Source organism: Vanessa tameamea, chromosome 20 (genome assembly GCF_037043105.1).
Source record: "Vanessa tameamea isolate UH-Manoa-2023 chromosome 20, ilVanTame1 primary haplotype, whole genome shotgun sequence".
In the NCBI taxonomy this organism is placed as follows: Eukaryota; Metazoa; Arthropoda; class Insecta; order Lepidoptera; family Nymphalidae; genus Vanessa; species Vanessa tameamea.
In genome coordinates, this window is record NC_087328.1 from 2,594,400 (window position 1) to 2,611,682 (window position 17,283).

Here is a 17,283-nt window from a genome sequence, read left to right on the forward strand (position 1 = left end):
CATGACTCTCATCGAGATAAAATAATGACCTTGAAAATTATAAAACGTAAATATATTGATAATTAATTGTCACTCGTGGCTTCGTTCGCTCTGTAGGGTCTGGTTGTTCGATTTTAGGTACACGAAAGTATGTCCTGTTGCAGCTCGCTTTATACCAAATTTCATCAAATTCGGATCAGCGGCTTAGCCATAAAATATTAACAGATAGGCTTTTGTATTTTTAATATTATATATAAGTATAAATAACATTACTATCAATCAAATAAAAAGGATGTCCAAATCAACTTCTCTGTATTATTTTTAATATGTTCTTAGTAATACAGCTTAACCAACTTTCGTTACACGTTTTGTCAATTTTAATTCACGTGAGTCACGTTTATTTCACATGATTACATTAACCTGTAAATTGCCCACTGCTGGGCTAAGGCCTCCTCTCCCTTTGAGAAGGTTTGGAGCATATTCCACCACGCTGCTCCAATGCGGGTTGGTGGAATACACATGGCAGAATTTCGTTGAAATTAGACACATGCAGGTTTCCTCACGATGGTTTCCTTCACCGCCGAGCACGAGATGAATTATAAACACAAATTAAGCAGCCTGGGCTTGAACCCGTTCTAACCATTGGGCCATCTCGGCTCACATGATTCTGTTATTGAAACAATTTATTCTGAGATGGAATTTGCATTTTTCATATATTCAGACTTGTATACTTCAACGCTCTATAAAACATTACATTTCATCAGTCATTTCAAAGCTCTTACGTTGTTTATACGATGTAAGCCAATTATGTTCAACATCCAAAATTACATACACATCTTCAGAACTCACAATGGAATTTATCGAGCTTTAAAGAATTTTATGCATTGTTTTTGGATTGTGTCTTGTTTCTCTTCATTTTTTAACAAAAATTTACCATTGCTGGGCAAAGGTTGGTAGTACAGGAAATCCTTAAGAGTTATTTCAGTGACGGTTCGCACACGTGACAAACTGTTACCTAATACAAACGATTCCAAATCTGTAAACATCGAACGCATATTAGTAAATGTTTTAGAGAAAACGCAATTGCTCTGGCAAATATCACGAGTTAGTCATATGTGGTGCGGTGAGTGACATAGTGTAGTTCCTAACGAAAACGTAACGTTATTGTTTGGATGACTAAGTGAAGCAGTTTGAATAGTATTTGTAAAGCTACTGTCATACCTGAGAAGCAATGACTGTGAACTGGTCGTTTCTCGCTTAGTAAGTATGAACCTAAAACTATATCAAAATATAAAATCAAACTCAGAGTATTTTTTATATTGTATGTTATAGTATTGAATTTGATGTAATGCTACAACTGGTTCGGAATGTTCTACCGAGAATATCTGGCAAGATATTCAACAGTATCGAACTCTTTCATCAATTCCCAAAAGTATATTAATTGAATACAATAATTTTACCTGGTTGTTGGGCTTTGTGCAAGCCCACCTGGGTACAACATCAGCTTCCGCCAAACAGCAATACTTAGTAATGTTGTGTTCCGGTTTGAATTGTAAGTGAGCCAGTGTAACTACAGGCACAAGGGACTTAACTTCATTCCTAGGGTTGGTGACGCATTAACGATGTAAGGAATGGTTAATAATTCATACAGCACCCATGTATGTCTAAGCGGAGATGACTCTTTACCAACAGGAGCCCATTAATCCGACCGTCTACCTATAATTTTTTTTTTTCTATTATTTATGAATGAACATCAACGAATACTATTATAACTCCAAATAAATATTTGGCCTAAATTTATCTTGTCTTAAAGATAGCTTGTTTCAATTTGTCAGCCAAAATTTAATTTGTGCATACGAAAAATATATTAATTAAAACACCTCACACGCGCGAGCTATTTCTGAAACCATGAGAATATTCCTGTCCTATCTTCTGTTTTTACTTTGAAACGTAAAAGACTTATCCGCATATAAAACGTAAACAATATTCAACGTTAAGGTTGAAGCTGTAAAAGCCAAAATTCCCTGTTTTTGACGCAATTTTCAGATGATAGAGTCAATGAAATCTGTTCATATTACCGGTCTTAGTCTTTCGTACGGCTTTTCGGAGAGTGTCCGTTTTGTTTAAGGTTTACTATATTTCACGAGTGAATTTTCGAAGGAAAGGTTTAGTGTAGATCGATTTACTATTAAATTTTTATTTTTCTTTAAATGTGTGCAAAGGTGTAGCAATAAACCAATATTTATGTATGTTATGTGTTCCTCCTTAGCAAAGCAATTTAAGGTAAAGACAATTTTCATAAAAATTTTTTTGGTCTTTTTTTTATATATACAACTGTTCTTCACCTAAACGGTTGGACCGATTTTGATGAAATTGTTTGTGTGTTTTTAAGTGGGTACCTGGGTGATTTAGATTAGACCATCGAATCGATGTGATCGCAAAGAAAATAAAAGTCTTTTCACACAGACAAAGTCGCGACGGAACACTTGTTATTATATAGTTTGATAAAGAAGAATGTGCACTATGCAAAGTTTCGTCAAAATTGTGTTGGAATTATGTTTGACAAGTGAAAAAAAAAACATATATTTGATCGTTAAATAATTTATTTCAATGAAAAATTTTAATTAATGGAATTCAATTAAAAGAATTAGAACCTATTCGTTAGTAAAATCAAATGTAAATCTATATGAATTTTAATCGTACGAAGTCGGAACTGGTATTATATACGTTATTGTATACGTCCAGTAGCCGATACATATGTTGAATTGACGCTAGTCGCTGTGTACCGGTACCAGGTTGTAACATACGCAGATGAATAAGCTGGAAGAGTTTTAGTAAAAAAATTGGAATTTTTACATGAGGCGTGGTTGGAAAAGGGCGTGGATAAGGCTACTTTTCGTGACGCGGTTTCATCCGCCTTTATATCTACTATGAAGTTTTGATTAAGGTTTCCAGTTTAGTGCTTTAATTGGTGTAATCAGGTTAATGCCTCAATTATTATGGTCTGATATCAACTTCAGAAGTACATCGTTTTATACTGAATATTTTTAAGGAACAATTTTATCAATTCATAACAAATAAAAATATATTTAGTGAAAAATGAAAATACAAAGTAAACATTATTATAGGTAAGCGTTTATTTGAAAAATATTTTTGATGACTGCTTACTCTACGAATATTTAACCTGTTCTATAAGACAAGATAGTTAATATTACTAGGATTTGTGCTTATATATATATATATATATTTAAAAAAAAGAAACTTTTCAAAACTAATATTTATTTAAAATTATAAATATATTTTTTTTAGGATAAAACATTTTTTTTGTACTTTTGGAACAAAGTCCCTATATGCGGTCTGCAGTAGTTTGAACGGGCAGAAATCGTCACGTAAGGAAAGAGACCCGTTATGCCACCGGGCGGTCTTTTTCACTTCTCTTAGTTACCTTTTATTGTATACGGCTTAATAATATTTAAACTTATTTTTGTAGTTGTTTAATAAGAAAATACATTTTTTTGTCATTTAATTATTCTCAAACGGTGTTAATTTGTTTGATCGTGTCTGTTATTTATGTATACATAAAGCGAAAATAGCTTTGTTACAACCGTGTGTCCCATGACATATATATTTTTTTTAGGGAATCGAGACTGAGGACGAATTCTATTCGGCGAGGACACAAACGTATTATGTATGAAATAAACCGTATACAGCTTCATCGTTCAAACATTCGCTTTTAATTTGAACACGGTTGTGGTTCCGTGCGTACAATTAACTTGCTAGACGACGTTTAATAGCTGTTATGACTGAATCGAAATTAAAAAGGAACGGTTATTAAACTACATGTATATTTCGTTAAGGACTGAGATTTATCTTAAAATCAGTACCTGTGGTAGCTTTGCATTCAATACTGTGACATGACAATCTAAAGTGCGTTATGATCCTAATTGAATAAAGATTATTTTCATTTTTATTGTTTTATGTATTTCTTTTACAATTCGTAATTAATTATATATTTATTAATCGAAATTTTTACCTAAATGAATAAGTAGATGTGTATTTAATTTCTGTAACATGACCATTCAAAAGTGCTCTAAACAGTCTATTTGATTAAAGAATATTTACATTTTGATTATTTTTTTTATTTTTCTTTCAATATTCGTAAACATTTGTTTATAAATAAAAAAACTATATTCTATTGAATAAGTAGATACGTATTTGTAAATTATTTAATGTTTTTATTTCTCTTAGACACCTGTACTACTCGGTCCGGTGTAATCATTGCATGAGAGCCAATTCCATAGATGTCGCGTTTGGAAACTCGTCTGTATTATGGGGATGGCTGATGTCAGTCACAATACGAATTGAATATCATGCAAAAAAAGAACTTGTATACATTAACGTGTAGCTTTAGCGCTAGAAAAAGTATTTATTGCGTTTTTCGCCAGTTTATTCTGTTTCAATGGTATCTTGTAAATGACGATTTAAGGGCCTGCTTGAATAAAGTTTTGCCTTCGTCTATAAGGATTGTTTCTTGTAGCATCAATTTTTATTATTCGGAAAGTTCTATTTCGATTTTGTTTTTGTTTCGTGTTCGTGGGTGAAATCTGAGCTCGTATAATTACAGGCCCACGAGACATGACACCTAAGTCACCATGGTTGACGGTGCATAGGCTATTTAAGAAAAGATTTCCTGGTCCATTTCACATAAGTAAAATGAATACATTTGTATTTTTTTATGTGAATTTTGGATGCTATAGAAATGCCAAAAAATACCCGCTGAGTTTTTTCTCCGGTCAGATCATTTTCTCTTCCGAACCGGTGTAGTGTTTAATTTGTCAATTATGGTAAATGTAATACTTCTGCATTGAATAAATAAACTGGTAACAGAAACGTTAAGTAAAAGCTTAGTAAAATTTATCTCTTTATATCGTCGTTTACATTATATAAAGTACTAGCGACCCGCCCCGGCTTCGCACGGGCGCAATGCTGATACTAATTAATATACTACAGAATGTCTTACAACGTTCACAGCTTAATTGCATAAGCATTTATGCTGTATTGCTAAAAATCGCTTCGAAAATAAGCCATTATTTCTCGTAACAAGTAAACAGTAAAAAATGGTTATTGTGAGTTTGTTGTAGTATGGGTCTATCTCTTAGGGATCTAAGAGATAGGCATATTCCATCGCGGATTTTTTGAAGACCCTTTTAAGATCTACAAGACCGTAGTACATTATTTTGATCTATCTCGTAAGGTTCAGCCAGCGTTTGCAATGTAAGCGGAAAAATAATGTTTATTTACAACATCACTTTAGAAACCTCTAAATTTATCAGTGTTTCTCTACTACATTGTGCATGTATATAAACCTTCCCCTCGAATCAATCTTTCTATTATAAAAAACCGCATCAAAATCCGTTGTGTAATTTTAAAGATCTAAGCATACACAGCGACAGACAGCGATAAGCGACTTGTTTTATACTGTGTAATGATTATAATGCAAGTAAATTTCAAATAGGTAAAATGCAAGCTGGTGTGTTTCGTGAAAATATATCTGTTATATAACGAGTAGTTTAGAATATAAATTGTTTGTGTGCTATGCATTGCTACATCAGGACTTGGACGAAAACGCTGCACGCCGGCGGCGTCGGCTTGCACAGTCGTAAAACAAATTTATTGTGTAGACTGTCGACCTTGCGTTGCATTACACGCCGTGAACTGAGATGAGACGTATAGGTTGTATGAGCTTTCAATTACAAATGGGAATATTATATTAAAGAAGAGATGATAGAGAAAAAAATATTGTCGTTTACTGACATACAACTACTGAGTTTCTTGTCGGTTCTTTTCGGTATAATCTACATTTCGAACCGGTATTCAACAGCTTAATATGACGATTCAAAAGTGCTTTTATGAGCCTATTTGAATAAATAATATTGATTTGATTTGATATATTCTATTGTATAGTTAATTTGTATAGTTAGTTTACAAGTGAATACAATTCTCTTGCTCAAATCATATTTATTATTCCTAAATACGTTTATCCGCATTTACTTCAATCTTTCACATATAAACTTTGAGTTTAAATTAAGTGTTTTTTCGTTCAGGCCCGTGAAGAAGAGCTCGGTCGCGCTGCGCGTGAGGCGGAGACGCAGCTGCGCGCGCACGACGCGCCCGACTCACAGGACGCGCGGCGCTTGCGCAACGTGCGCGACGAGTTGGAGAAGGTAAAACATATCATACTAATATTATAAGGAGGTAGTGCTGTTTGTTTGTCTGTTTTTGAGCTTTGTTGATACTGTACTAATTCAGTCGATATGGAACTTTCGTTTTATGATAGATTTGAGTTTTAGAACGGTCATATGCTGTATCGTATATGGTTACGTTTTTCAATGGCCGCTGTCAAAATATACCAAATACTATAAATATAACTATATATACGTATATATTACAGATCTTCTAATTGTCTCAAGAATATAATCTATGAATCATAACAATCATTGTTATAGTTTTTTTTTTTAAATAAAAAAAGTATAAACCTTAACCTTAACAAATTATTGTTACACAGTTTTGAGCATTATCAATACTGTGTATAAATACAATATTTGAATAAAATTAATTGAATATATCTTATAAAAAAACCGCGTGAAGTCAGAAAGAGCAGCTTGTTTACTATAACAGGGAATAGATGTAAAAAAAATCAACGAATAAAAATAAATAAGTATTATATCGCATATCGTATATGAATATTTTATGAATAGAAACCAATAAAATATCTTCATACAACGATGCTTCCAATAATCTCAGATATATTATTCCAATAATATCATATCAAGATGTCTGTCTGTCTCGTCTTCGTTTGTTTTTTTTAGAATTTTCATCCGGACTGAAATATCAAAGTTTCTAATATAATAATAGTTAATTTTGTGTTTTAATGTTTCAAGAAATGGACCGATATACGAATTGAAATTCTCTTTGTTAATATTTCATAAAAAAGGCACTAAGTTAGTACTTATTAAAGTTTTATCACGGTAGGGTATAAAATTGTATTTTGCGAACGATGTTTTCGAAATATTCTTTCCTTTAAAATAGTTTTAAAAAACCTTTTTTATTCAAGAATGAAATGTTTTCTATAAAGGCACAAGAAAAAATAAGATGACCCATTTGCCTTTCTGCTTCCTTTCCGCCTCTCCGGCTTCCTGCTTGTAAATAAAAGAACATAAAATCTTCGAATAGATTTTTAAGAATAAATAAAATTGTTTAAAAATTTATATTAATGTGTATCCATATAATAATAATAAAGAGTTAGATTATAATTAATTTTGCGCTTATTGTGATAGCTCCTAGACTATAATATAATGTCACGTTACCCTCGGGTGTACCTTCTCCTCAACGGGAGAGGAGGCCTTAGCCCAGCAGTGGGAAATTTACAGGCTGATTATGTTTATGTTATGTACCCTCGGGTGTAGTAACTTTTAACACGAATGAATCTTACTACTTAAAATGATGAGCACTAGCTTGTTGGAGAGCTGATTCAGGCAGCTATCTTAGAAATTTAAATCAATTGAAATCGCGTCTTTAGTCCGAATACAAATATCCTTAGTATATTGTTGTAAGTATAAACAACCGATAGTCTTGTATTATTAGCATCGAGTTCGTTAATATGAAAGCTATTAACGTGTTCAGTAACATGTGCTAGAGAATTATGGTACAGTTTACGTGCGATGGAACGTTGCAATGTAAAATATAACCGCGGTTAACTTCGTATGGAGATTTTGATACGCGGAGTGTAAGGATTGGTAGTCGATTTGTTTGCGAAATTGAACTTTATACGAACAGTGTAAGGATGTAATTTCATTAATAGGAGTTTAAATAAATGCTATAGGCAGCAAAATTAATTTATACAATACTAGTTGCCGCTGTCGTCACGGGAAGGTCGTCAGCTGTTAGGCATAAAAAGTAGCCCTGGGGTTTGTACAAAAGTAAAGGTGAATTTTGAATTTTCGCGGGCTGGGTACATTCGATTATCGATTTTTTTTTGTTGGTACACCTGTTTCTCATATGTTGATATCAGCCATTGAAAAGAATCTGTATTAAATTTTGCGTTAAAAATTGAATAAAATGCTCCACGCCCGTAAAATGTTGACTGTGGCATTTGTCGAGTCTACTTTGTCTTATAAGTGGTACAAGCGTTTTACAAAAGACAGTGAAGAAAATAGTTTTGGAAAACCGTCGAATCACTATTAGGGAAGTTGCAGAGGATGTTGCCATATCAATCGACTCATTCCATGCAATTTTTAGGGTATGAAACGTGTGGCAGCGGAGTTTGTTCCGAAATTGCTAAATTTTGAGCAAAAGCAACGTTGCATCAGTATCGCTCAGCAGTTGTTGAAAGACAACAACGATCCAGATTTCCTTAAAAGGGTCATAACTGGTGACGAATCGGTATATGGTTATGACGTCGAAACCAAGTCCAATGATCCCAATTGAGTCGGCAAGGAAAGCCAAGATCAAAAAATCACGCCAAGTTCGATCAAATATGAATGTTTTGGGTTTGGCTCACTGCTTTTTTCAATTGCGTGGCGATGGCGTGGTGCAACATGAGTTCTTGCCAACAGGTCGTACTGTTAATAAGAAATACTACAAGGAAGTTATGCAACGTTTTCGTGAAGCAACACGATTCAAACGATCGGAATTGTGGAAAAACAAATCATGGATTCTGCATCACGATAATGCACCAGCTCACACATCAATGCTCGTGAATTTTTGGCCAAAATCAACCCCGTAATCATGTCTCAACCACCGTATTCACCGAATTTTTGGTTTTGGTAAGATTTGGATCTGCGACTGCGACTTTTTTCTATTCCCAAAACTGAAGAGACCAATGAAAGGGAAGCTTTTTTGCCACAATTGATGAGATAAAGTCTGAATCGAAGAACGAGCTGATGACCGAAAAGCTCATTTCAGAGGTGCTTCGAGGATTGGAAGAAGCGCTGGCATAAGTGCTGTATATCTGAATAAATAAATACTTTTCGAAAAAAAATCGTTGCAGTGGTTTGGTCAGGAAAGAGTAACAGACAGACAGAAAGGTTATTGCATTTATGCGCATTGATCAAATAAATTACAAAGTCATTTATGTTATATTCTGTGTAGATATCACAGATATGTGTAATTTGGTTAATGGAGAATAAACTCCAAATATTCTCCTTGCTCGAACTGGTATAATTATGGACAATAACTTGAATATCTATATTTAATAATCCTTCAAGTGTGTGTAAGGCGACGTGACAGGTATACTATCGCGTCGCCTTACAATTTAAGGAGAAAGAAAATCAGTTTTTCAATTTTCTCATTTAAAATTTTTGCTGTTTAATTAAAATACACATCACGATATTGGCCGTGTTCCAAGTCTCGGTAAAGAACTGTAATACACTTTTCAAGTTTCGCTGGAAGTAGTTAATTTATTGCGAATATTTAATGATTGTCTGTAGACAGGAGATAACAGATTCACAGCACTGTGGATGTTTTGTATAACATTTAATATATTTTCTATTATATTTAACTATCAATTAGGAAGTTTCTTTTGAATAAGTCGGTTAGTTTTTATGACTCGCTGCACAAAATTTTATCAAAATGAAGTTTTCATGATAATATTTGAAATTAAATTCAATACCTCAATATGGTGAAGTTCTGTGGGATAACAACTGTTTTTCTTCTACAAGGATCTTACTTGGTGACAGGGCTTTGTGCAAGTCTGAATAGGTAACACCCGCTCATCATACATTCTAGCGCAACGTAGCAATGCTTAGTATTTTTGTGTTCCGTAATGGAAGGTGAGTCAGTGTATCTACAGGCACACGGGGCATAATATCTCAGGTCCCAAGGTTGGTGGCGCATTGGCGATGTAAGGAATCGTTATTCTTTACGACGACAATGTTTATTATCATTGGTGACCACATCACCACACCACCACATTTACGACTTAATTTCCCCCCCCCCCCCTCCCCCAATAATACAACTAGCACAATACTTCAGGGTCAATAAAGAAATTTAAATATAAAAAACAATAGGCACCGAATGTAAATACAATTGTATTCCTAAAATTGCGATTGTGTTGGTACCCGTAAATAAAAACGTGCACATGAAAAATGAACTCAGTCGAAATAATAGAAAGTTAGACGAGGCACGGGCAGCACGTCTGTGGGATTTGTTTATTTAAGGAAAAAACGTATGCGTTCTGTTCCACTTATCGTTACTACCTGTCGCGTTTTTGCTCGCATTTTAAGGGTTGATAATCTGGTATTAGGCAAATAAGTAGCCTATCAATTCCTTATGGTTCAATGCTTTGGTTACCGTAAAAGCGTAACGGACAAACACATAGAGTTACTGTTGCTTTAAAATATTTTTTACCGTTAATTACTTATTAAACGTCATGTGCTTTCAAATCAATCAATACACTCCATAAAAATTTGTAAAATGCGACTAACCCAAAACAACGAGCCTAACCGTAGAGACAGCTATCAGACGGAATTGCCGCACTGCCAATTGAATGCCACAACAATGATTAAAAGTGCACCCGTGCAAGCGTGCAGCAGTGAATTAGCACGCACGGGTGCAGTCTGCACTGACGACACATTATAGCGAACACGTAAATTAGTGGGGGTCGACTCGGCCCCCGGCTGTATTTTGAGGTTAGCTGGGGATTTTAATGGTTCGTCTACATAGGGGAATATTTCGTAACAATGCGTTATATTAGTGTTTTATCTTTAAAGTTCTTTCTTCATTTTGATATAGTATATTTTGACTAAGAGCCGAGATGGCCCAGTGGTTAGAACGCGTGCATCTTGACCTATGATTTCGGGTTCAAACCCAGGCAGGCACCACTGAATTTTCATGTGCTTAATTTGGTTTTATAATTCATCTCGTGCTCGGCGATGAAGGAAAACATCGCGAGGAAACCTATGGAATGTGTCTAATTTTAACGAAATTCTGCCACATGTGTATTCCATTAACCCGCATTGGAGCAGCGTGGTGGAATATGCTCCAAACCTTCTCTTCAAAGAGAGAGGAAGCCTTAGCCCAGCAGTGGGAAATTTACAGGTTGCTAATGTAAAATATTTTACTTTAAAAAGAGGTATTTGAAACTCCGACCGATGGAAGTCCGACAGAATACAGCTATATTTACTATTATTGTGTTTCAGTTTGAAAGGTGTGTGAGTCATTGTAACTCTCAACCAACCGGTTGCGCTTTGGTGATATAAGGAGTATTTATTATTTCTATCAGCGCCAATGTTCATATAGGCTGTGATGTTCACTTATCATCAGGTAGCCTATTTTCCCGCCCGCTCACCTATATCATAAAAGTAATTAAAATTGTCTTTATTGTACGATAGCGGTATTTTGTGTTCGTTTCGTACTGTACGTTCTAATGACGTATAGCATAAGGGTCTTGTAGAGTAAGCCCTTCTGGGTCTCTCTACGGATATGCGTGTATGTAGCGTTTGATGTTGACTTTTCGTCAAGCTCCTATCAATATTGATGTTTGTGAGCAATCCAAATTTGAATTACTACGAAAATGTCTGCAGTATTACCAGGTCATCAGTTATTCTGCCACCAAATACGAATCCGTATTTCTGTGTTTTAGTTTGAATTATTGAATTTAGCACTGTTATTACAGGCACAAGGGACATCATATCATAGATCTTATCATTGAAGACGTATTGAATATGCGAAGAATAGTTCCTTAAATAGTTTTGTACTATGGGGACTCACGTTACTAAACATTTTGTTTCAATTCTATTGTAGTTAAATAATCAGCCAAGAAATCAGCTGATCAGTCGTATTCGTATTTGATATGTCGTGTAGGCCGACTGTGAGCGTTTCCCGAGGGTGAGAGTGCCACCTTGATTTAGGGAGGTCCTCCCGTTCGGCTATTGTCGCTCGACGGGACAGAACTTAATCTCGATTGTTAAATATTTCGTTCGGTCCCGTTTTTTTTGTTGTTCCTCGACAGGTCATTTTAGCGGGAATTCGGAGGACTCTCCTTGCTATTTTTATGGGTTATTTAGTTTTTATATTTAGTGTATTATTTGAATTAGTTATATTTTTTATATCCCAGTTAATTGCAATTACATTACAATGCTACTAATATGGAAAAAAATATGTAAAATTTAAGATATATTTGTATTTTTAAAGTGCAATGTCTTTGTCCTTAGAGTGTAGTATTTCAGTGTCAAAGTGGACTGAGATATGTGAGTAAAACGCTTTTGATGTAAAAATAATTATAATATAATTCTTTTTTAAACAATATTATTGTTTATATATATTGCATATATTTTTTTTATTTGATATTGATGTTGTGAAATAGCGTCAGTTCGAACTTATTATTTTAAAATCTGAGGATGAAATAATCCAATATTTTAATAAAATAAACATTTTCTTGATTATTACAAGATTTATACAAGTTTAGCTTTCGATAAAATATTGCAAGTGACTTTCAACCTTGTTCCTTTCAATCGTTTAAAATGAAACATACAATCTAGTGATACATTAAATATTATAAGAAATTGCGTTACCATATACAATTATATAATAATTCTGTCTCGTAAGCAATAATGAGTTCGATAATGAGTTTTTTAAATGTATATTCTTGGGAGCTCGTGGATACTATGCGTAATATTTTTGTTATATCTTCGTTTCACATATGTATAGCAAAGCAATATCCCTCACCGCGATAATGTTAACGGCAACACTCTAGTGGATCTAATTAGTAGTTCACTCACAATACAGAAGTGGGCCCGGTATGTTCTCGCGGCGAGACTCGGCTGCACTCACCGCCCTCCGTCTGCGTCCGTGGTCGCACTCACAGCCGAGCTAATGTCTCATGTTCATAGCTGATGTTTAACTTACCTGTTACAAGAATTTAAACTTAACGAGATGTTTGACGTTACTTGAATATATTATTTATCTTAATTTTTCGCACTGAATATTAATTATGCATATGTTTTCCGTCGTTAAGGTTCTGATTTATAGTCATACAAATAAACATATAACAAAATCAAGTTTTTAGAAAACGCTTTTACAACTGACTTATCTATAAAATGATATCTAAACCAATTTCATATATCTTATTTCAAATAAAAAGAATTTTCATGTTAAGTAAAGACGTATTTAACTCGTAATTACTTGATAATCTAACTCTTGTTAATTATCCAAAATTAGTAATGTTTAATTCTACATAATGTATATTAGCTTAATATATATATGTATATGATATTTGCTTCTGTATTTGTATTTACTAAGTGTACTCTGGGAAGATTAGTAGCTTCTAGAAAATAAATTCATAAAAAAGAACATTATCCTTAGAGACGCAAGTTCTTAAAGCATTCTTTGTACTTGGCAGACTTCGTCCGTAAAAGTTGAATCAAATTAAGTAAACATCAGCAGTAAGCTATTCTTTCTCGAGCAACATATTTGAATTCCAGTAACGTAGTTGCCTACCCAAAACTTTGAGGCATACTAGAAAATACTCAAAAGTGTGGAGTGGAGTAATGAATTTGTATAAGGGCAGAAAAATATTGTTTCGTTTACAATTGATTGATAGAACACCAAAAACTGGTACACGGCCGCTTCGCTGAGCATTTAATAAACTTTAAATCTGAAAAAAACGGGGTATCGATCAAATAAGAAATCAACAAATGAACCCTCATACCGATACTTTCTGTTGTTTTCATAAAGAAATTAAATGTGTACATGGATTGAGAAATATCATGCTTTTTAAGCTAATTTTATCTTATAAGAAACGTTCTATGCCCGAAAGTCAACATCTAACAGTTGTTCAATATAATATAGAAATTTATGCAAGAAATATTAGTAAGGTTAATTTTCAATAATTATTAGCATTCATTTTCAAAGTGTACATTATATTATTAACAGGCGCAAGCAAGTCTATCAGCTCACGGCGAATACGTAAAGAGCAAGCTGACCGCGCTGGGCAAGTACACGACACGGTTGGACGCAGCACTCGCCTGGGCAATGGAGACACGTGCGCGACTCGCTCTAGCAGACGACCTGCCAACCGCTTCGCCATCGGATTTGGACGTGAGTTATTATAATAGCATTAACCACGTACCGAGTTTAGATGGCTGGATCTGTATCAAATCCATTTGATGCACCATTCATTTAAGTTTCTCGTCATTTCTATTAATGGTGCAATAGATAGATGAGTATTATTACATGTTAACGTGAAGTTATTAAGGTTAACGTTTCGTCAATATATAATAATGATTAATTTTATCATTAGAACATATGCATACTTAGTATTAATTTCAATTGGTTAACTTCATTTTGACTATATGTATGGAGCAAGTTAAAATAGTGTTGGTTAAAATAATGGTTATAAATAAATTTAAAATTTAACTCACTACAGACTATAATAAAAGACAAAGAAACGGAAATTCGAGAGGTTCTCGAAAATTACAACAACATAGAACGCGAATGTGTCGCAGCGAAGCAAACCGTATCACCCGAAGTCCGAGAACGAGTGCTAAAGCTAAAAGACGACTGGGCGTTCATTCGAGATAGTTCTAGAAGATCTCAAGATGTCCCAGTTCGGGCGCCATCCACACCGCGTTCGTCTATGGAACGACAATCGGACGGGGACAAGTCAGATTCGCAGCTCGGTGAGTGTTTCTGGTTGCGTGTGGCGGTAACTTAATAACACGTAGTTAGAAATTGTTTGGCTACTAACATTGGATGTTGGGTGAGGGCTCATTGATAACGTTATATTGGAGCAAATGTTTTATCAAATATTATTCCTAATTTAAAAAAAGTGGTGTTCGTATCTATTTTCGATCGATAAAACTACTAAAAATAAAAACAAAACAAAATTGATGTGCAATCAATTAAAATACTTTTATTAATTTATTTTGATTAATAAAGTAACATAAATTGTTTTTTCGACATTTGTTCCATATCATAAGTTACATTTGTATAAAATTTCATATCTGTGCAATGGTGATGGGCAATAAAATGATTTTACTAACCGCTTGTTTCATTCGCTAACCTGTGCTCGTTTTTTTTTTTTTACTTAAATAGTCTTAAATATCTTTAATAATATATATAATCTTGTGTAAAATATTTTCCAGGATATTATTAAATGAAAATTCTTTTAGTTGTAATTGAAAAGGAAGATAAGTTGTGTTTTTTAAGATTCGAATTAATTGATTCACAAAACTATATAAAAATGTTGTTTCAAAGAATTAAATAACTCTTATATTTCAGAGGAAAATATAATGACTTAATGGCATATATTACGTACAGGATTCCCATACTGAACCGTCATTAAACGTAAATAATCGTTGACTGTAAAACATTTCCATCCACAATTATGTGTTATTTGATAAGTGAAATTGTACATTTTCCGCAATCGCACGTAACAACCGTTTCATTTGTTGCACAAAATTCGTGTCGACTTTACAATGTTAACTACAACGGAATGCTTTTAGCGCGGGAGTATCACTGAGCTTTAATTATAAAACGTATCTACATATACATATGTATGAAATTAAATTCTTTGATAAATATTTAAATTTTTGATTATTTATGCCTAGATAGACTGTCACGCGAACGATAATAGTGGTCAGTTGTCATTTGGCTACTGAGTACACGCACACCAGTAAAGTAGTATGACGATTGGCGAGTGTCAAGCGTAGCTGTCACGCACACGAAGATAATAACGTTGATTAGTTTCTTTAGGGTTCCGTAGCCAAGTGGCAAAAATATATACCCTTATAGATTCGTCATGTCTGTCTGTCTGTCCGTCCGCATGTCCCAGCCACTTTTTTTTAGTAACTTTAAGAACTATACTGTTGAACTTGGTAAGTAGATGTACTCTGTGAACCATATTCAGATTTTCTCACAAAAATGAAAAAAAAAAAGCAATTCATTTTGGGGGTTCCCCATACTTAGAACTGAAACTCAAACAATTTTTTTTCATCAAACCCGTACGGGGTTTCTATGTCTATTTTTTTGTCTAGTAATGTCTAGTTTGCGCGAGAGACACTTCCAAAGTGGTAAAACCTGTCCCCCCCTCTAACTTCTAAAATAAGAGAATGATAAAACTAAAAAAAAATAATAAACATTCTATTTAGAGGTATTATAGTTTAAATGTCCACACCCCAAAAAAAAATATCGTATTTTAATAATCAATTTACTATTAATAATATTAGAAGCAAACATTTTCTCTCCATTTTCTAAAATCTAACAGCGCATTACCTACGTATAAATGTCGTTTACGTGGTAATTAGTAATTTAAAATCAATGATAATGATGACGGGGAAACTGTCTAACTAAACACCCTTTAAACGACGTTTGTAAGTTTATATAAAGAAAGCATCTAAAATATTCTCAATTTAATTCTATACGAATTTATGACGAAACCTATTTTTTTTTGTAATTCTTATCTGAATTAACTACTCAAGCAAGACACGTATAATAATATGTAATCTATATTAATAATTTCATGCAGGTCTCAATTAGAGATCGTTAAATATTATGATTTTTAAGTCAACAACATATAATGAAATTCAAATAATCGAGAAATTTCGATATTAAATCCATAAAATTCAATGACATGACAGTTCAACGGGCGGCCATGTTTGACGTTTCCGGAGGCGTTCGGTAAGTGTATACCAAATAATAATTTCGCGCAGGGTCACGGTAGACTCGATGGAAGGCTTATTCACAATAAAATATACATCGACGTTTATGAATAAGTTATATAACCGTATTCGTTTAGTTTTATTTATTTTACCCGAGCGTAGCCGGTTTTTTATCTAGTATTATTGTGATTGGCTGCGCTTTTGCGCTGACGTGACAAACATGAATTTCATGTTATTATGATATATCATATAAATATGGATTTTGAAATCATTAGCTTCGACGCAATAGCTGTCCCATTGCTAAGAGAAATCTTTGGTTATTTAAATGTTTGTGTATCAACGGGATCATAGTTCGATGATCTATTTGAATGATTACTATAATAAATTTTGTGCTTTTGACACTAGTGTCGATGCAAATCACATAAACATAAACCATAACTTTGAAATTGTCCTGAGTAACTTAGGAATTGGTCTAGAAATTTTGCTTTCATATGTTAAGGGACTTTGTTCTTTATTTGTATGAAACTAAAGCATATTTTGGTATACATTTGTACAGTGAACGGTTGAATCGTACTTAGTTAAGCAAATTCTGATGTTCCCTCGACCGCAAAACCATTTCGTAGTCTAGTCTAGCTATGATACCGAC

The 17,283-nt window shown here is 33.8% G+C and overlaps 1 protein-coding gene across 4 annotated transcripts in view; it reads left to right on the top strand.

Moving 5' to 3' along the window:
- LOC113403803 (dystrophin, isoforms A/C/F/G/H-like) overlaps nt 1–17,283 on the top strand; it is a 580,208-nt gene that overhangs the window by 50,256 nt on the left and 512,669 nt on the right. For all 4 annotated transcript variants that reach the window (XM_026644400.2, XM_026644401.2, XM_026644404.2 and 1 more), the window contains 3 exons: nt 6,084–6,203; nt 13,912–14,076; nt 14,405–14,657. In XM_026644400.2, coding sequence (XP_026500185.2) covers nt 6,084–6,203; nt 13,912–14,076; nt 14,405–14,657 — 538 coding nt within the window. The remainder of the gene's footprint in view (nt 1–6,083; nt 6,204–13,911; nt 14,077–14,404; nt 14,658–17,283) is intronic.